General features: G+C 38.8%; 1 protein-coding gene across 2 annotated transcripts in view; it reads right to left on the bottom strand.

The window, feature by feature from the left end:
* Window positions 1–22,333, bottom strand: part of TTC27 (tetratricopeptide repeat domain 27) — a 161,871-nt gene that overhangs the window by 96,098 nt on the left and 43,440 nt on the right. For both annotated transcript variants that reach the window (XM_066266883.1, XM_066266884.1), the window contains exon 9: window positions 19,289–19,355. In XM_066266883.1, coding sequence (XP_066122980.1) covers window positions 19,289–19,355 — 67 coding nt within the window. The remainder of the gene's footprint in view (window positions 1–19,288; window positions 19,356–22,333) is intronic.

The following is a 22,333-nucleotide window of genomic DNA, read 5'->3' as shown; positions in this document are numbered from 1 at the left end:
TAGGTTGTCTAGTTTTTTTGGTATACAGTTCTTCATAGTACTTTCTTACAATATTTTGTATTTCTGTTGTGTCAGTTGTTATTTCTCCACTCTCATTTCTAATTTTATTTATTTGAGTCCTCTCTCTTTTTTTCTTGGTGTGTCTGGTTAAAGGTTCATCGATCTTGTTTACCTTTTCAAAGAACCAGCTCCTGGTTTCATTGATCCTCTGTAAGGTTATTCTACTTTATGTTCTTATTAGAAACATTAAAGTCTTGTTGCTTCACATTCTTACAACCTTCTATATTGTCTATTTTTTTTGCATTTTAGTCATTCAGGTGGGTATGTAGTATTCCATTATGGTTTTAATTTGCATTTCTCTAATGACTAATAAAGTTGACACCTTTTAATATGTTAATGACCATTTTAATGTCTCTTTACTAAGTGCCTATTGAAGTCCTTTCCCCATTTTTTCCTATTGGGTTGCCAGAATTTTTCTTGATAATTTGTAAGTGTTCTTTATATTTTATGGACACAAGTCCTCTATCTTTTTGTTGGAGGAGGGTAACATATTTATTTACTTATTCTTATTTGACAAACACATTCACACAATGTGCTGGCAAGGTATCAAATTGTTTTATAAATATTAATGATACCTTTTGATAAAAAGAAGCGCTTAATATTAATACAGCCCAGTTTGCCATGTTTTGTTTTATGGCTGGAGCTTTACTGTTGCATTTGTCCTAAGGTCTGAAGCAGGTTCTCCTATATTTTTCCTCTAAATGCATTATAGCTATCACTTTTCCATATCCAACCTGGAATTGATTTCTGCATTTACAGTATAATATAGGGGTTAAGACAGCTTTCTTCCACATGGAGATAAATCACCCAGTTTATTGAAAAGCCTATTCAATGCCCACTGCAGGGCAATGCCAGCTTTGTCATAAATCACTCGAACCATGCATGTATGGATCTGCTTCTGGACTCCCATCTGTTCCACCAGTGTGTGTTTCCTTGTATCAAAATGTCATAATTCAGTGTTCTGCCAACGTTCAAGTGCATAAGAATAGCCGAGAGAGACTGTGAAAACACAATCCCCTTGGCCCCACTCCCAGAGATTCGGATTCAACAGGGACAGAAGTGGAGCCAGAGAATTCCACTTCGCACAGGTTCGCAGGTGATGCTGAGGCTGCCCGTCCGAGGCGCACGGTGCGCTGAGCACGCTCTCAACACTGCCACAGCCACTCCTAGTCCCCTGCATTTCCACAGGAATTTTTAAGTCAGCTTGAGTTCCACCAAACCATAAAACAACTGCAACCACAACCAAAAGATCAAACTGCTGGAATTTTGTTAGGGACAACAGTGATTACCGTATTTTTCACTCCATAAGACACACTTCTCCCCCAAAAGTGGAGGGGGAAATGCCCGTGCATCTTACTGGAGCAAAAAATACGGTATTTTATTAAATATTTTAACGTACCATTTGGTTCAAAATATTTTTTTCTTATTTTTCTCCTTAAAATCCTAGGTGTATCTTATGGTCAGGTGCATCTTATGGAGTGAAAAATACGTTATGTAGGTTAATTTAGGAAACTTGAAAATTTGTTTATATATTTAAAAAACTGAGTCCTTCATGATCACAGTATATCACTTGAACACATGCTACCTGAGCTGACTCTGGGACTCATACTAAAAAAAGGAACTGTGATCATGTAACATCTGAGGAAACTGTTAAAAGCTTGAAATGAAAAGGTCAATGAATCCCACTTTACCTCACACTAAAAAGTAAATTTTAACATTATAACACACACACACACACTATATATATATATATATATATGCATTATTTTATTTAGCTAACAATTTCTGATTATATCTAACATAACCTGCATTTCCAGAAATACAGTCAAGAAAATTTTATAACACCATTAAAGATGTGGAGTGTTGTTTCTATTAAGAACAAATTTCCTTTTCATTCTCATCACTGCATGTTTCACATAACCATCTTCCAGGGGCCACTCAGGTCCTGTATATGACAGCCAGCCAGGCTGTCCCCTTGAACAGAAAGGAGCATTCGGATAGCTGCTTTTCCACGCGTAACTCAAAGCCAGCTCAGAGCTCTCCTCATGGATGCACACCTGCATGGCTCCTACACCAAAGCCAAACCGGAGCATGCCCGCCCAGGTCAGGGTGACCTTACAAAGCAAGGAACAAAGGAATACTGTAAGGAGATTTACTCCTGCAACACGCCCCCTTCTTAATGACCCATTTAAAAGAGCATTCACTGTTAAAGACAGTAACAAATGACAGTAAGTTAAAATTCCAAATTAGTCTATAAACGCAGACCAAATCCCCTATCCTTGCTCCGTAGACCATTGAAAATCCGTCTCAAGTCTCTTTTCTCCAAGATTCACTATCACCTCAAACAAATCTTTCAGCCCAGCTAAAGGAACCCAGTGCAGCCCACTGCTCCCCAAGTCCTTGCCTTTGCTCCAGCTATCGCTCCATCTAAACCCCCTCTGTCTTTCAGAGCCTGACTCAAATCCCTGCACAGTGAACAAAGCCTTCATTGACTGCACTGTCCCAGATAAGTTCTTCTTTTCTGAACAGTTAAGGGATTTATTCATCTGTGCTATCAATTTGTAGTTTAAACTGCTTGGTATTGCTAATTACACTATGATAAGTTTATCTGATCTTGGCTAAATTAAAAATTCCAGGAAGGCAAGCCCTAGGTTTTATACCCTTTTTTCCCACACCATATCTAGTAGCCTGCTTGGCAAATCCTGGGATTCTGGATCTCCTGCTAGTACAATGCTTTCCAAGCTCTTTTCTATGATCTGCAAATTTTCATACAGAAAGCACACACCAGAGAGATCAAGCTGTTGGGTCCTCAGGCTGCCTCCGAAAAGCAAGGTCTGCCTTCTGGAGACGCTCGTTAGCCAGCACTGCCAGACGTGCCCTTCACGCCGAAATGAAAAGCAGACCTATTTAAAACATGCAAATTATTTTAAAACCGAATTTTCATCCTCTACCACCATGTCAATTCATAATGTCAAAAAGCCTAAGAGCTTTGACTTGATGATAGCCAAAAACAGAAGTATCCAGTCATGGGTGAAGACACCTTAATATTAAATGTATTACCATCTTAGCTGTAAGTCCTATCTATTTCTCCTATCTGGGGACTGTAGCCTCACTAAAGGGCTTTTCTTTCCTAAGAATTTTTCCCATTATATTAATGCTCTCCACCATCCTGATTCTGCCTCTCACCAGCCTAATGAAAAACAGTAAGATTCACTTTAAAAATAAAATGTATGTGATGAAACCAGTACTGTTTAATCTTTAAAACGTCTATCAAATAACATATATATGATCTTGCTATTGTTCAAAATAGTTTTTAGATTTTATTTTTTATTTGATATATACAGAAGATTAAAAGTAACTAAAATCTAAGTTATAAAGTATGATAACATAAACACCTGTGAATATGGAACTGGTTTTTTAAAATTAACATTACATTTCTAAAACTCAGCCGTGTTTTTGCTTATAGTTACCATTCATTTATTTTCTCTTCACTGTTGTATATTTCATAATAGTGATATAAGACAATTTGTCCTTTCTCCTGTCAACAAATATTTAGGTTGTTTCTAGTCTGTCTACCATTATAAAACATTGCTAGTGTTAAACATTCTTATAAGTGTCTACTGATGTAGATGCAAGAGCTTCTCAGGTATACTTCTAAGACTGAATTCCTAGAATACCTGTTCTGCACAATTTGATGTTTTACAACATCTTCCTGAAATGAATAAGCATGAGTTACACTTTCCTAAATCAGCTTTTTCGTTTCAAGTTATTTCTAGAACTTATACTTTCTCTCCCGATTCATACAAGTGTAATAACAGAAGTTGTTCAGCTACCTTTGCAATACATCCTTTATTTCTTTAAACATGCCATACATAGCTGTTCAATATGAATGATGAATGATGAATCAGAAAACTGTAACTTGCCTTTGAGTCTGTTCTTTGGTGTTTTTGTTGACTCTCAATCACAGAGGCTGGCCTTTCTCTTCTATCTGTTGATCTTTAATTGTGAATTCAATGCTCAGTTTTAATTTGGGATTAGAGATGTTTTCTTCTAGAGAGATTGGTTTCTGCTGCCACAGACAGGCAGCACCATGAATTTAGGACCACTTCCCTATCCTAAGGGTCTCGGTTCAGTGAAAAGTTCTGAAAGTGCTATCACTTCAGGTAGCTCCATCCTTTACAGATGGCTGCCAAGGCCTCGGCTCTCTCCCTCTCATTTCTGACCCCAACTTTATATTTTTTGTGACAGAGAGAGAGACAAAAAGAGGGACAGACAGACAGGAAGGGAGAGAGAGGAGAAGCATCAATTCTTCATTGTGGCTCCTTATTTGTTCACTGACTGCTTTCTCAGATGTGCCTGACGGGGGTGGGGGTGGGGTTACAGCATGGGACCTTTGGGCTCAAGTCAGCGACCATGAGGTCATGTCTATGATCCCACGCTCAAGCCAGCGACTCTGCGCTCAAGCTAGTGAGCCTGCGCACAAGCCAGATGAGCCTGCACTCAAGCCTGTGGCCTCGGGATTTCGAACCTGGGTCCTCTGCATCCCAGTCTGACACTATTCACTGCGCCACTGCATAGTCAGGCCTGACCCCAACTTTAGCTGCTAATTTCTCTTTGTGTGTCTGTGCATATATATATATATATGTACTTAAGTTAGGTGGGAAGACTCCTTAGACACCTCCTCTGCATCTTGGGAGATGAGCAATGTCTTAAGTGTGCTTCCCAAGGTTTCATGGTTCTGCAGCCACTGAGCTTTCAGAGCGCCTGGTGTACCATGTTGCCAGAAGTAGAAGCCTCTGATCACTGGTCCCTGAGTCCCCGTTCTTTCTTTCATTCTATGTCACTAGGTTTATTTCATAACACCTCCCAATCTCTTTTGCTACTAAAGACAATATGGGGCAAGACACAAGGCTGAAACCCAGTAAGAGACACAGGCTGACAGACAAAAGTTTAATGGTGGCCTGAGCACGTTCCAGACACTCCAGTCTACTCATAACCTAAAATAAGAATGAATATCTAGCCATGAGGCAATGATGGGCTTTTCTCATTTTCCACAGAGCTTTGTGCCAGAGGTTTTTCCCCTGTAACTTTTATTTTCAAATTTATTTTTTCTTTCAGGAAAATTGCAGAGTAATACAAAAATTTCCTGTATATATAGCCTTCACTCATGTGTTAACATTTTACCATAAAACCAATAATTTAATTTTCAGGCCTGGAACTAGATTACACTAATAATGGTATTTACAGATTTAAAATAATTAAATTCTAGTAATTAGCTATATTTATATCCATTAACACAAGAAACTGCTTGAAATCATATATTAATACCTCACTTTAAACGTCAATTTAAAGATACACTACTGTATACACAAGCTCCCTGACCTATGAACTCTTAAGATTTTTACATTCACCCTAGCTATTCTTATGTTTGTTGTGTATGTTCACTCGTAATCATGAGGGGGAAAAAATTCAACAAACATTCTAATTTCAACAACCTGTGTTAATGCTAAAGGTCAAAGCTAACCAACCCCACCTAGAGCTCTACACAGTATATCCCTTCACTTAAATATTGGAGTTTCTTTTGAAGACAGGTTTCCAAACATATCTGAGAAAAAGTAGCCCGATTTTGCCTTAAAAAAAGGAGTATGCTTCATGCTGAATGTGAAGACTGAGCAATTTCCTATTGGGAATTTTGTCCCTCTCCTTCCGCATTCTTTCTACTTAGCACATTAGGTAGACTGAGTATTTTGTGTGGTACTTCTGAAACTGACGACAAAGACAAATCTACACCGAGGCCCAAACCTATTGTGATAAGCTAATCAACCCTATACATGATAGCTCTGAACAAGACATATTCATTTCCCCATTTAGGATATTCTTAGTGACTTTATTGACATACAAGATAGCTAGAATAAAATAAAACCATAGTTAGTGTAGTGTTTGATCTATTTTGATAAATGTGTACACCTGTGTAGCCACCATGAAATCTAGATATACAAAATTTCCATCAACCCAGAAAGTTCCTTTGCACCTCTCTGCAATCAATATGTGACCTGTGTTTTATCATTATGATTTACTTTTGCCTATTTTAGAATTCCAATTAAATACAATCATACAATCTGGCTTTTTAACTCAAAGTCACGTTTTTTAGATTCACCCACATTGTTACATGTATCAGTGCTGCATTTCTTTTTACTGCTGAGAATTATTTCTTTAGATAGATATATGGCAGTTTATTACTCACTTGTTGATGGACATTTGGGTTGTTTCCAGATTTAAGCTATTATGGATTGAACAGCTGTGAACATTGGTGTAGAAATATGATAGAGGAATACCTAGAGGTGTAATTGATGATTAACTGTATGAGAAAATGCCAAACTGTGTTCCAAAGTTGTTGTATCATTTTCCATTACATTTATAATGTATGGGAGTTCTAACAACCCCACATGGTGTTATAAGTTCTTTAAGTGGTATCTTGTTGTGGTTTTAATTTGCATTTTCCCATGACTAATACTATCAAGCATTTTTCATGCTCTTATTGGTCATTCCTATATCTTTGGTGGAGTGTCTGTTCAAATCATTTGTCCATTTTTAATTGGTTTGTTTTCCCTATTATTGAATTGGAAAGAGTCTTTATTTATTCTGGATACAAGTCCTTTACAAGATATATGTACTGTGATTATTTTCTCCTAGTCTGTGTCTTGGCTTTTCATTTTCTTAATAATGTCTTTTAAAAAGCAGAAGGTTTTCATTTTAATAAAATTCAATTTATCTTTTCATCTAATTTTTCTTTTATGGTTCATGCACTTAGTGTCCTAGTTAAAAAGTGCTCATTACCTCAATGTTACAACAACATTAAGGAAAAATGACAAAATTGTTGTAACATCGGGGTCAATTATTTAGTTAATGGTTGACTTCTCTATATAAATTTCCTCTGTGATTTCTTCATTGATCCATGGGTTAAGTATGTTGTTTAAGTATTTGGTTTCTAAATATTTTGAGGTTTTCTAGATATCAGATAATTATTTATGTCAAGTTTAATTCTGTTGTAGAAAGAGAATATACTCCATAGGATTTAATAATGTTTTATCCACTGATGCTTGTTTTACTGGCCCAGCATATGGTCTTGCTGAACATACCACGTATACTTGCAAAGACATATATTCCAATAACAATTGGCCCTCCATATCCAGGGGTTCCACATCTGTGGACTCAACTAACCATGAATTGAAAATAGTCTTTAAAAAATGTTACATTGTGGCCCTGGCTGGCTAGCTCAGTGGTAGAGCATTGGCCTGGCATGTGGAAGTCCAGGTTCGATTTCTGGCCAGGGCACACAGGAGAAGCACCCATCTGCTTCTCCACCCTTCTCCCTCTCCTTTCTCTCTCTCTCTCTCTTCTCTCCTGCAGCCAAGGCTCCATTGGAGCAAAGTAGGCCCAAGTGCTGAGGATGGCTCCATGGACTCCACCTCAGGCGTTAGAATAGCTCCGGTTGCAATGGAGCAACAGCCCAGATAGGCAGAGCATCACCCCCAGGTGGGCTTGCTGGGTGGATCCCGGTCCAGCACATGCAGGAGTCTGTCTCTTTGCCTTCCTGCTTCTCACTTAAGAAAATTACAAAAAAAAAAAAAAAAAGTTACATTGTTGGTGACTTGTAATATGTAGTTAGGCCTATGAGGGTTGTATCTGTTCTGAACATTTACAGACTTACTTTTCTTGTCATTATTCCCTAAAAAATATAGTACAACAACTACTTGCATCACATTTACATTCTATTAGGTTTATAAGTAATCTGGAGATGATTGAAAGCATATAAGATGATAGGTATAAGTGATATGAAAATACTATTTTTTTTATATAAGAGACATGAACATCTACAGATTTTGGTATCCACTGAGGATCTTGGAACCAATCTGGCAGCTACCTGGGAATGACTATACGAGTGCATTGTTCTGCTTGACCAGGTGGTAGCACAGTGGATAGAGCACTGAACAGGGAACCAGAGGACCTAGATTTGAAACCCAAGGTTGCCGGCTTGAGCATCAGCTCATCCGACTTGAGTGCGGAGTTGCTGGCTTGAGTATGGGATCATAGACATGACTCCACAGTCGCTGGCTTGAGCATAAAGGTTGCTGGCATGAAGCCCAAGGTCGCTAGCTTGAGCAAGGGGTCACTCTCTCTGCTGTAGCTCTTCAGTCAAGGCACATATGAGAAAGCAATCAATGAACAACTGAGGAGACTAAGAAGCCGCAATGAAGAATGATTCTTCTCATCTCTCTCCTTCCTGTCTGTCTGTCCCTATCTGTCCCTCTCTCGAACTCTCTCAAATTTAATTATTAATTAATTAATTTTTAAAGAATGAGTGCACGGTTGTACAAATGTCAATTAGGTCAAGCTGCCCAGCAGTGGTATCCAAATTATCTATTTATTTACTCACTGTTTTTGTCTAGTTGTTCTATCAATTACTGAGAAGAATGTTAAAATCTCCGACTATGACTGGGACATTGTCTATTTCTCATTTTCATTGTCAATTTTTGCTTCATGTTTTGTGTGGCTATTATTAGGCACATACATATTTATAATTGTTATATTTCTTCCTGGTAAATTTTCTCTTTATTATTATGAAAATAGCCCTGTCTCTAAAAACATTCTTTGTAATGAAGTCCATTTTATCTGATTTTAATTTAGCAAATCCAGACTTTTTATACTTAATGCTTATATGAGATGTTTTCTGTCCATTTATTTTCAACCTGAATATTTTTATTTAAAGTACATTTCGTAGAAAGAGTATATAGTTGTGTATCATTTTCCCATTCTGATAATATTTGACTTTTATTTGGAGTATTTCTCTGTTAGCATTTAATATAATTATAGATATGGTTGCAATTATCTGTTGTTCCACTGCAGTGTCTTTCCTGCCTTCTTTTTGGGTTACTGAAAATATTTCAGACATGCCATTTTAACTTATCATTAAATTTTTAGCTACGTGCCTTTAAATGTTTAAGTGGTTGCTCTAGAATAACAAATATCTTTATTTGTTTACAATCTATTTAGAAATACAGTGTAATCCTTCACATAAACTATAGAAATGTTGTAATTGTATATCCCATTTATCCACCCTTGCATGCTTTCTACATAGTTTAAAATCCAAAAGATAACTATAATTTGTTTTGAATACAAGTATGTATTTTAAAGATACAGTAAGGAAAATGATGCTCTTTTATATTTTATATATGTCTACCATTTCAGATGCTCTTTATTTCTAACAGAATATCTGAGCTTCTACATAGAATTATTTCACTTCAACCTGAATAATTATCTTTAGCCTTCTTATAGTAAAGGGCTTCTGACAACAAATTTCTTAGTTTTCTTTTATCTGAAAATGCCTTCATTTGGCAATAATTGTTGAAAGATATTTTTACTAAATATAGAATGCTGGATTGATAAACTTTCCTTTCAGCACTTTAAAAATGCTGTCCCATTGTATTCCGCCCTCCATAGTTCTGATGGGAAGTTGGAGACATTTGCAATCATTGTTTCTCCTTACATGTCATTTTTTTCTGTTTCTTATCAAGAGATTTTCTTTGTTTTATCTTCACCAGATTGACTATGATGTACATAGGCATGGTTTTTGTTTTACCTTGCTTAACTCTCATTGTGCTTCTTGAATCCAAAAATATAGGTAGGCATACCTTGTTTTATTTCACTTAGTTTTACTGCACTTCATAGATGTTGTATTGAATATTTTTTTTACCAGTTGAAGACAAGATCCTCCATTAGCAAAAAAATTGTGACTTACTTTATTGTATTGCTCTGGAACCAAAACCTCAGTATCTGAGTTATGCCTATATATGGCTTTCATACATTTTAAGGAAGTCATAGTCATAATTTCTTCAAATACATTTTTCCTGCCCTATTATCTCTCTTCTTTTGACAACTCCAATTATACATGTGTTAGGTCTTTTGATACTGTCCCACATGTCCCGGAGGACTTGTTTATTATTTTTATCATTTGTTTCTCTGTTCTTCAAACTAGTTTCCATTGATCTATCATCAAGTTCTCTAAATCTTTCTTATGCTATCTCCATTCAGTAGATAATCTTATCCAGAGAATTTTTATTTCACATACATTCAGTTTTAATATTTCCATGTGGTTCTTATTTATAGTTTCTATTTTTCTCTAAAAATTCCTTTCTTTGTGATTTTACAGGCACTTCCGCTTTCTGTCACTGAGTATAATTAAAGAAGCTTTTCCCCTTTAACCCTTGTCTGTTAATTCCAACATCAAGGTCTTTTTTTTTTTTTAAGATTTTATTTATTCATTATAGAGAGGGGGGGGAGAGAGAGAGAGAGAGAGAGAGAGAGAGAGAGAGAAGGGGGGAGGAGCAGGAAGCATCAACTCCCATATGTGCCTTGACCAGGCGAGCCCAGGGTTTCGAACCGGCGACCTCAGCGTTTCCAGATTGACGCTTTATCCACTGCGCCACCACAGGTCAGGCCCCAACATCAAGGTCTTGATGCAGTCAATCTTCATTGACTGTCTTTTATCTTATGAACGATTCACAGTTTCTTCACTCTTCAACTGTAGAACAATTCTCAGTGGTATTCTACATATTGTGAATATCATATTGCTGAGTATAATTTTGATTATATTGTTCCAAAGTGTTGGGCTTTTATGTTTCAGCGCATAACTTGGTTCGACAAAACTTACAACACACAGGGTGCTTGAGCTTCTTCATCCTTAGTTGAGCTACTTAGTGTATGCCTTACACATGTATAGCTCAGGAGTAAGCCACACTTAGGCAAAGTTTATATACAGAATGTAAGAATCCTTATCTATGACTCTCTCCTTTATGAAATGTCCCCTTCCCATATTCCAACAGACATAGTAGCCCCAAACTCGTTCCTAAAGAGTAGAATTGCTATAGAAGTTTTAACTGCCTTGCATTTAAGATACTGAGATTTAGTGACAGGATAGAAACAACAAAAACAAGAAAATTACCCAATGTCATTCCCTTCTTCAAGCAAAAATTCATTTCCAGAATCATTCTGCCTTTGGTCATTCTTGAGTGTCATCAGATAGTTGAATTTTTGTTTGTATTTTGTCCATAGTTTATAACATTTTTATGCAGAAGGATAGTTCCAATCAGAACTTATTTGACCACCAGTGAAGAGAAATTCTCCCCAAATAAACTTTAAAAGCAGCTTGTGAGATTCTGACTTGTTATTTGATTTAATTTACAGATTAATTTTGGAAGCACTGTCAATTCAACAATATTAATCATTCCAACCCATGAACAACTGTAAATCTCTCATTTATTTACATCTTCTTTAATTTTTCTCAGCATTACTTGCCCTTTTTGGGGAAGTAATATATTTCAATTAAATTTATCATTAAGCATTTCCTATTTCATGCTATCATAAGTGGTTTCAATATGTCTTCCCAATTACTAATTGCTAGTAATATATAAACACAACTGATTTTTTTATATTGACCTTGAATTCTCAGACTTTGCTTATTAAGTCTAGTAGCTTTTATGTCAATTTTTTCTGGTTTCTTATATTAAATGTGAGGGCAATCTGACTGTGACATCTGTCACCCCATTGATTGCCAGGATGATTCAATTGGTCTCCTATATATACAATTGTTGTCTATGCATAATGATAATTTTATATCTTCCTTTCCAATCTGAATACCTTTTGTATCTTCTTTATGTCTTATTGCAATAGCTGGAATCCCCAGTTCAATGGAGAACAGAAGTGCCTTTTTCCTGATCTTACTTTGGGAAGAAAGATTGTTTTCCACCAATAATGATTTTAGTTACAGAATTTCCATAGATGCTCTTTATCAGGTTAATAATCCATTCTCGTCCCTAGTTCATGAAGAGTTTTAATAATAAAAGTCTGTTGAATTTTGTTCAAATACTTTTCTATTTCTATTGAGATAATTATATGGCTCTTCTCCTTTATATGCTAATAAGATTAATTGCATTGATTGTTTCATTTTAAACTAATTTTCATTCCTGAAATGAACATTATTTGGGCATGATTTATTATCCTTTTAATACATTTCTGTTATACAATCTGTCCAGTTCTGCAGTTGTTTACAACCAGAGTTCAAATCTAATACCAGTTACCCCAACATGACTGAAAGTAAACTCATAAATAAGCATCACCCTCAAGCCATAGTTAACTGTACAGGAAGAAGTAGCAGTCACCCAAGTAGACGGTGGCAAGAAAAGAACCTTGTAAGATCTCACAAGTCCTATGACTGAGTCTTTCTACTTTTGAAATAGGATATATACAAGTAACTCAGCTAAACTCCAGTCAAAAAATGTTTATCGGCCCTGGCTGGTTGGCTCAGTGGTAGAGCGTCAGCCCAGCGTGCAGAAGTCCTGGGTTCGATTCCCGGCCAGGGCACACAGGAGAAGCGCCCATCTGCTTCTCCACCCCTCCCCCTCTCCTTCCTCTCTGTCTCTCTCTTCCCCTCCCGCAGCGAGGCTCCATTGGAGCAAAGATGGCCCGGGTGCTGGGGATGCCTCCTTGGCCTCTGCCCCAGGCGCTAGAGTGGCTCTGGTCGCGACAGAGCGACACCCCGGAGGGGCAGAGCATCGCCCCCTGGTGGGCAGAGCTTCGCCCCCTGGTGGGGTGCCGGGTGGATCCCGGTCGGTCGGGTGCATGCGGGAGTCTGACTGTCTTTCCCGGTTTCCAGCTTCAAAAAAATACAAAAAAAAAAAAAAAAAAAAAAAATTTATCAAGCTTCTGCTTAATAACAGTTAATTTACAGAGTGATACAAGAAATAAAATATACCTATATTCTGCTTTTATAAAGTTAGCAAGTTATAACTCAGAGAAAGTTACAATGTTCATTATTGATAAATGCCTATTAAATTAAAATACACAGAGTAGTAACATTTGGGAGACAAGTATTCAAACCACAAAGAAAATAAAAATTCTGAGCTATCAAAAAAAAAAATTCTGAGCTATCCTGCTTAACATAGAACATATGTAATGCTAACACAAGGTTATCAGAAGTAAAGTTATATCGCCTATCTTAAAAATTAAAATTAAGAAATGAGTATGCTCTGGAAGAAAAATAGGTGATCATTTTAATCTATAAAAGTGATTAGCAAACTATTTTATGTTCATAAGTAAGTATTTATTAAATAGCTTTAAAAATAATAGCAGAAAGACAAAGTACATACAATCTAATGTGTAACTTCAAAAAGGTCCTTTTCCTTTTTTCATTTACAGGGACCTTGGGGTTTGAGGCCAACAGTCAGAAGGCGGGGTGCCAATATCAATTCACACTTTAGCAAAACTTTTGCCAACTAAAACTGAAACACCTGTCTGAATTAACACAATTTTTCCCATTTACAACAATGAAAGGAAATTAAAGGAATTACTGAATGGCACTGACTTGGCTTATCTGAAAGGAAATAACGTAGATAATACAGCTAATTATCAAGCTGATACAACATAAAAGCTCTCTAAAGCAGTCTGGGTTATTTTTACTATGACTCATTCAGTTTTCCTGAAACATACAGATATACTGTCTCAGGAACAGCACTACATAATGAAAACTTTAAGAAAGTAAAGTATTCCTCATAGGATAAGATTCTGCCATTGCTGAATTAAAACATTTTCCAAACACAGCTCACATATATTTCAACATGCTGCACCAACATGAAAATACTGGCAAAATTTTTCTCAAAAAAGAGATTATACCACCACTTTAATAAACTTAAGGATAGTTCATTAAAAATGAATGAAATTGAGGACCATTCATTTGCTTATTCAGTAAATATTTACCAAATGTCCAATAACCGTGGTCCTAATCCTTCAGTTTTCTGGTTGGGACATTAAGACTTCTACTGTACTTGGCCTTCTATTAGCAAAGGCAGACGCCTCCTAATTTCAACAGTTCACTGCCCCCATCCCAGGCCGCCTACGCTGCTGCAGAGTAGGAAGTGGATGCCCACGAAAGGGTACACTACTTCTCTTCTCTCTGCTCCCTTCTCTTCCACATTTGCAGCCAATTGCAAACAGGTCTTAGCCACTTAAAAAATCCTACTCCTCTAAACAGAAATGCTCCCCTACCAATGGGTGACCAGAGGACTGGCTCATTGAATGCTGTGGGTGCACCAGCGTCCACCTTCTGGGAAGTACTCTCACACCCATTCTGTAATTTGATCCTCAAAACAGTGCTGAGGGAGAAGCACAGAACTCTGTCTCCTATTTTACAGAGAGAAAGATGAAACAAGTGGTCACCCTTACCACTAGCCACACGTATGCTGGGCAGCACATAGGTTAAAGTAGTACTACTACCTAAGTTCTGGAACTAAGTGGAGTAATGCAACACCAAGCTGCAGGCAGGCACAAATCCTGTTGCAGGATTTTGTATAATTTCATTGTTTCTCTTATTCTGCATACATTTACTGAGCAATAACTATGAGTAGAGCATCGAAGCACTGTACCAGGCCTTGTAAAAGACCCAGAGAAGAACAGCACGGGAGTTTATAGTCTTACGAGGAAGATAGGACACATACATAAATAGCTGTAATACAAGCCCAAACATGATACTTATTAAAAGAGAAGCAAGACAAAAGTTCAAGAGTTTAGAAGTGCCATAGCACCTAAAAGTGTTCCCTCTTGCCTCAAATACTTCTTTGGAGTTATAAACAAGAGGTAGGTGTTTGGCTGATAGGCTCAGTGGTAGAGCATTGGCCCGGCTTGTGGATGTCCTGGGTTAGATTCCCAGTTAGGGCACACAGAAAAAGGCGCCCATCTGCTTCTCCACCCCTCCCTCTTTCACTTCTCTCTCTATATATATACTCCTCCTGTAGCCATTGTTTGAGTGGAGTGAGTTGGGTCCTAGCACGAAGGATGGTTCCATGGCTTCTGCCTCAGGCACTAAGAAGAGCTTGATTGCTGAACAATGGAGCAACTCCCCAGATGGGCAGGGCATTGCCTCTTAGTGTGCTTGCCGGGTGAATCTAGGTCAGGGCACATGCAGGAGTCTGTCTCTCTGCCTCCCTTCCTCTCACTGAATAAATGAAAAAAGAAGGGAGGATAGACAGATGAAAGAAGATTTGACAAGGGTTGATGTGGGTTTTTCTGGTATATTCAGTATACTTCCCTTGGGAGTAAAAAAGAATGAAGTGGTACGGAGCCCTAAGTGTGCCTCGGCTTTAAAAGCCCCCATCCCGTATAAGTCCCTTACCCTACTTCTTATCAGCTAAAGATTTACGTGGGATTAACAAACCCATCTCTTTGGAAGAGTCAGGCGTAGCAGTATGAAGCATTGTAATTGAACAGCTTTCCTACAAAAGGAGATCCGTCCCTGAGTCAGTTCTAATCTGGAAAACAGTTGGAGGAGGAGAGCGCTAAACATGTATTATAAAGCCCCAGGGGGAAAGCATGACACTTGAATTCATGCCCTTCACTGGGAGCCAGGAGGGTGAGTTCACTCACAGATGAGGTTACCTGAGTTAATTTCTCCAGAAGAACCTTACAATTTAGAGGAACAAGAATGGGGAGAGAAATGTTTTTTAAAAAATCAGAAGAGAAGTAGAAAAAGAAAGGTTAAAAAAAAAAAAAGCCCTGGCCGGCTGGTTCAGTGGTAGAGCATCAGCCTGGCGTGTGGAAGTCCAGGGTTCAATTCCCAGCCAGGGCACAGAGAAACAACCATCTGCTTCTCCACCCTTCCCCCTCTCCTTTCTCTCTCTTCCCCTCCCACAGCCAAGGCTCCATTGGAGCAAAGTTGGCCCAAGCACTGAGGATGGCTCCATGGCCTCCGCCTCAGATGCTAGAATGGCTCCGGTTGCAATGGAGGAACGGCCCAGATGGGCAGAGCATCGCCCCCTGGTGGGCTTGCCGGGTGGATCCCAGTCAGATGCATGTGGGAGTCTGTCTGACTGCCTCCCTGCTTCTCACTTCAGAAAAATAAAAAAGAAAATAAAATAGACCCCTCTCACCCACAAGAAAAGCTTAAAAAATGAACTCTGAACATAGAGTACCACATTTCTCCATGTATAAGACACACCTTTTTTCAAAAAATTTGGGGTCTAAAAACTGGGTGAGTCTTATACGGTGGTTGTTGAAGTGTGGCATTTCAAATGCCATAGATGGAACTGAGGACAGGCAATATATGAAGACATTAAATTGTCATCAGACACCGATGAGGACAAGCTAATGGATGGGAGTTTTGACAGTGATGAGGAGTTGTATGAATTTTATGATGAATAAAACTTGAGTTCAATAACTTTATATAATACATTTTTTCAAATTTCAGCTCCCAAAATTAATGTGCATCTTATACATGGGGAAATACGGTATTTTGTATCTTTTCAGGATACCTATGGATAATATATATACCACCATAAACTGCTGAAGAGACCAGACCTAGAGGATGTTGCTACCAACCATCTCACCGTGAGAGGCCAGCAGGAACACTTCCTCTCACAAGCTACATCCTGTTTACCTCATCAGAAAAAGCCCAAGTGTCCTAGTCACCATTTATCATGGGCACACTTGTCCCCATCCAGCCCAGTACTTCCCTACACTGACCCCTGCTCAGCCCCATTCCAGAGCCCCGAGCTTCCCGTGTCTGACTTTGTGCAGACTGAGTCCAGCGTCACCTTCCCGCTGAGACCTTCCCCACTGCCTTGGCTGACATGCTGTGTATTTCTCCTGCGCACTTCTATTAAATATGTATTTCTCTCTCTCTGTCTACAGTGTACTTCTCCCACAAGACTATAAATTGGTGTAAACTCCAAGAAGAAAAAGACTTTACTGCTGTATCCCAATGACTAGTATGATGCCTAGTACATATTAAGTATTCATTAGATATTAGCTGCATAAATAAATGGGAAATACATATCAACTTTTAATATATCTTTTAAAGACTGTTTGTATCACTGTACTTGTCAAATTCCTGGTAGCACATGTAATGAGTAAGTAAGGACATTTCTACATAGTAACCTAAACACAGACATGCTATAATGATAAACAGCAAAGATTTCTAAGAAGTGGGAAAGTAAAAAGGGCACCCAGAATACTCAAAGGATTAAAATCCAACCAGCTCCAAATGATACACAGAAAACAGTAATTTGCAAAATTTATATGATATTATAGTACAGAGTGAGCAGCTTTTCTTTCCACCAGATAAAAGTACTTTATTTTTGCCTTATCTGAAAAATAACAAGGAAGTAAAACATCAGAATTCTAATTTGAGTCCCAACCACAATATAAAAATGCCTTTGAAAAAAATGAGGTCTTTAAAGCAACTTGTGTTCATTAAAGATGTATCTTATTTTTTCCATAAAGCTAAAAAGACACTGACTGACCCCTTCGTCTGTGACCTTTCTTTTCTAAAAAAGTCTTCTTTGATCTCAAATCCTCAGACATCTATTACTCTGTCTTTCCTTTTCACTGCTGTTTTTCTCCTACTGTGGTCTTGAGCAACTTTATTCTCTCATACCCCATTCCCTCCGTAATTCTCTGGACTGACTACTCAGACACTCCACTATCACTGCCCTTAGAGATGAGCAATGCACTCCTCATTGTAAAAGCCACAGCCTTTTTGCTGGCCATGCTGTGCTGTCCAATGCTGACAGGACCCCTGTGGCTCTGAATGCTGTCCCACCCCTAGCCTCTGTAGCCCCCCTCTCCTGGTTTGCCCCTAGCCCTCCCCATATCCATGGGTGCATCGGCCTCAGTTTTACAAGAGTTGTCTACTATAGCGGCTTTGGAATGAAAATTAAAACTTTTGTTGTCATTTTGTTTAGTCATTCAACATTAATTGAGCATCTATTCTGTGTGATGCTCTGGGAACAAACAATGAACAAGAAACCAGGCGGTGGCACAGTGGATAGAGTGTTGGACTGGGATGTGGAAAACCCAGGTTCGAGACCCCGAGGTCACCAGCTTGAGCGTGGGCTCATCTGGTTTGAGCAAAGCTCACCAGCTTGGATCCAAGGTCGCTGGCTCAAGCAAGGAGTTACTCAGTCTGCTGAAGGCCTACGGTCAAGGCACATGTGAGAAAGCAATCGATGAACTAAGTCATCCAGCCTGTGGATCGCATGCAGCCCCCTAAGGCCATTTATCCGGCCCCCGCTGCACTTCCGGAAGGGGCACCTCTTTCATTGGTGGTCAATGAGAAGAGCACAGTATGTGGCGGCGCCGCAAAGCGCAGCGTTGCTCACATACAGTACTACTTCCGGTGACGCGGGAAGCACACGTCACGGCTCTGGAAGCGCGTCATATCACTTGTTACGGCTAGCAGTGACAAATATGGAACCGGACATTGACCATCTCATTAGCCAAAAGCAGGCCCATAGTTCCCATTGAAATACTGGTCAGTTTGTTGATTTAAATTTACTTGTTCTTTATTTAAACATTGTATTTGTTCCCGTTTTGTTTTTTTACTTTAAAATAAAATATGTGCAGTGTGCATAGGGATTTGTTCATAGTTTTTTTATAGTCCGGCCCTCCAATGGTCTAAGGGACAGTGAACTGGCCCCCTGTGTAAAAAGTTTGGGGACCCCTGAACTAAGGTGTTGCAATGAGGGGCTGATGACTGATGCTTCTCATCTCTCTCCCTTCCTGCTTTCCTGTCTGTCCCTATCTATCATTCTCTCTGACTCTCTCTATGTCTCTATAAAAAAAAAAAAAAAAAAAAAAAAAGAAGCACTTGGTCACTGTCCTCAAATCTAAGCAAGCACAAAGAAAAATACTTCTGTTTAAATCAGCAGCAAAGTAGATGCAGTTTGGAAACTAAAATGATGAGTTTTTGTTCCCTTAGTTTTCTTAAGTGGCAGTGTTTCACCATGAGCAATCTGAGGCAAGAATATACCAGAGGCAGCCTTGGCCAGTTGGCTCAGCGGTAGAGTGTTGGACCAGTGTGTGGAAGTCCCGAGTTCGATTCCTGGCCAAGGAACACAGGAGAAGCACCCATCTGCTTCTCCACCCTTCCCCCACTCCTTTCTCTCTATCACTCTCTTCCTCTCCTGCAGCCAAGGCTCCTTTGGAGCAAAGTTGGCTTGGGTGCTGAGGATGGCTCCACAGCCTCTGCCTCAGGCACTAGTGCAATCAGGTCAAGTGCTTGCAGGAGTCTGTCTCTCTACCTCCCATGGCTTCTCACTTTGGGGGGGGAGGGGAGTATACCAGAGGCAAAATAACGTATAAGAAAAAAAGTGAAAATGAAAAGAGAGAAGACACTACTCACCGATGTAAATGCCAGCAACTCCTCTTCCGTTAGCTTATGCACTGGGTTGTTTTTTTGCAAATTTGTGCTTTAAATTAAAAAAGGTAAATTACTTCTAAAGTGCATATTGTATCTAATGAATTATTCTTTTTAAAAGGCAAAGTAAATTTATTTCATATAGTTGAAAGCACATATTTTAATATTACTGTATTACATACAAATGTAGATATGAGTTTGCCAAAGATAAGTACAGAAAGTAATAAAATGCTGACAAAATGGTTTGTGTGCTAAATTTCAACATAATTTATCTTACTAGGGAAAAAAGAAATCCAATCTCTGCTACCCTACAAAGACAATGAAAAGAATTAATATGGCATCAACTCTTATCTATTAAACTCATGCCAAAAGAAATTAAATATTACTATAACCATTTGACAACTTCTTAATTTTTGCCTAAGAGGCAGAACAACGGGAATTCTTAGATCCTGCTGATTTCAATATGATCTGGTGGCATAATTTTGGAAAACAATTTAGCACGATCTTGTAAAGTTTACACTCACATGGCCTGAACTCAGTAATTCTACCCTAAGTGTCAGAGCCCAGAGAAGTTCTTTAACTGTGGATAACAAAAATGAGACACACAAGGATTTATGGTAATAGTGTTAGTAACAGAAAAAACCAGTTACTAACCCAAAAGTCCAAAGGAAACTAATAAATTGTGAAATATTCATCAAATGTAATGATATACTACAAAGTAAATTGTAGCTGCACCCAAAATATGAGTGAATCATAGAAACCCAGTAACTGGAGAAAAAAGAAGACTGCAGGCAGAGTAAAATACCACTCTTATAAAGCTCAAAAAGAAATAAATTAGTGGCCCTGGCCGGTTGGCTCAGTGGTAGAGCGTCAGCCTGGCGTGCAGGAGTCCTGGGTTCGATTCCCGGCCAGGGCACACAGGAGAAGCGCCCATTTGCTTCTCCACCCCTCCCCCTCTCCTTCCTCTCTGTCTCTCTCTTCCCCTCCTGCAGCCAAGGCTCCACTGGAGCAAAGATGGCCCGGGCGCTGGGGATGGCTCCTTGGCCTCTGCCCCAGGCGCTAGAGTGGCTCTGGTCGCAGCAGAGCGACGCCCTGGAGGGGCAGAGTGTCGCCCCCTGGTGGGCAGAGCTTTGCCCCTGGTGGGCGTGCTGGGTGGATCCCGGTCGGGCGCATGCGGGAGTCTGTCTGACTGTCTCTCCCCGTTTCCAGCTTCAGAAAAATACAAAAAAAAACAAACAAAAAAAGTTAATAAATTAGTAATTTTTAAATAAACTTATTTTTATTGTTGGTAAGAAAAAAATAAATGAATGGGGGAGGAATTATGGAGTCATTTTGTTTAAAACATACAACACACACATAGATCCATACTTAGATATTTCTAGTTTGACTGCATAAAGGAATTGTTTCATTTGACAAGATGATCCAATTAACCTCTAAGGTCCTTTCAATTCTAAGTCTCTATGATTCTAATGAGTGAACAAGAGCATAGAAGTTGGTCCAAGATAAGAACCTCATCCAAAATAAATCAACATTCAACTCTCCCATATAAAATTCTAATCCTTAATTCACTGAATAAAGTATACTGATAAAGTGAAATGCTACAGGCTCATTAAAAACAATTATGACATAGTCACTGAATCAGGCCACCACTCAATCATAATTTACTGTTAGGCTTAGAATATATTATTATTCATACCCAAAAATCAGGCTGTTAATGTAAAAGGGATCACCTCTCTGGTAGTCCTAATTACTAAAGGACTGCTGTATTTTAAGGAATTCCTTCCATTATTACATAGAAACTATCAGGTATACTGAGGTACAAGAGACATGGGCCAGCCTAACCTGTGGTGGCGCAGTGGATAAAGCGTCAACCTGGAACACTGAGGTTGCCTGTTCGAAACCCTGGGCTTGCCTGATCAAGGCACATATGGGAGTTAATGCTTCCTACTCCTCTTCCGTTCTCTCTCTCTCTCTGCATCTATCTCTTTCTTTCTCCTCTCTCTAAAATGAATTTTAAAAAAGGGGGGGAGAAGTGACATGGGGCAAGTTCTAGTGAGTGGTCTTCAGGTAAAGTCAAACGCAAGCAGGAGCCCAATCTACCACCTATAAGAATTCACCTTCTCTGTGTCTCCTTTCCAAATCAACTCATCCTATCACAATGCCCAAAGTCACTTCTCCATAGGGATTAACAGCCTCGAGGATCAGACAGATCAGGTGGTATAACAAAATCATCGTTTACAACCCCCATAGTAACTCAATCCTTGCAAATCTTAAATTCACTTATGTTCTAACTCAGAGATTTATAAACTACATCAGATCTTCCAAGATTCAGAGTATAATAGAGGGGTCCTCCGGTTACAACAGCCTCAACATATGACATTTCAAGTTTCTGACACTCACTCCCATAAAAACTTAAAGAAGTTGAGACGTGCGTGTTTCGGCTTAGGCCATTAGCATCATATTTACGGACTATGGGAGCAAACTAGTTTGGTTATGCGGCGGAAGAATACGCAGTAACGCAGTATGTGAGAGAGGGAGTTGACATCCCCCAGTACACTTACCAACGCCATTATGGACTGTTAAAAGTGCAAGTGTTCCATTTGTGTTAGGCTAAGGTGTGTTTCGACTTATACCAAAACTCAGGTTACATCACTGTCGTAGGAACAGAACTGTGTCTTAACCTGAAGACGCCCTGTAGTTTCTACCAATGAAGAGTGAAATCCAATCAGCACTTTGAACTGTACTGTATTGAGATTCCATTAAGATTATATTTGGGGGAATATAGTATTTGAAATAAGCATTTTCTTAGTTTTTTAGTTTTCTCTCAATTGTGAAGTCTAACTCAATATAGCTAAAGCTCAAATGACAGAATGCCTAGGAATATATATCATATATATGTTATACATATATATATATGATGTGACTCAATTTCCTGATGAGCTGACAATAATGAATTATGAGCACAATAATGCCTAAGAAATAGCATAAAGAACTCAGAATCCGAAGGCAATAAATCCTGGATTTAAGCCC

This window comes from Saccopteryx bilineata, chromosome 3 (genome assembly GCF_036850765.1).
Source record: "Saccopteryx bilineata isolate mSacBil1 chromosome 3, mSacBil1_pri_phased_curated, whole genome shotgun sequence".
NCBI classification, from domain to species: domain Eukaryota; kingdom Metazoa; phylum Chordata; class Mammalia; order Chiroptera; family Emballonuridae; genus Saccopteryx; species Saccopteryx bilineata.
Note: the sequence above shows the minus strand (reverse complement) of the source record. Positions and strands in the feature narration are given on the sequence as shown.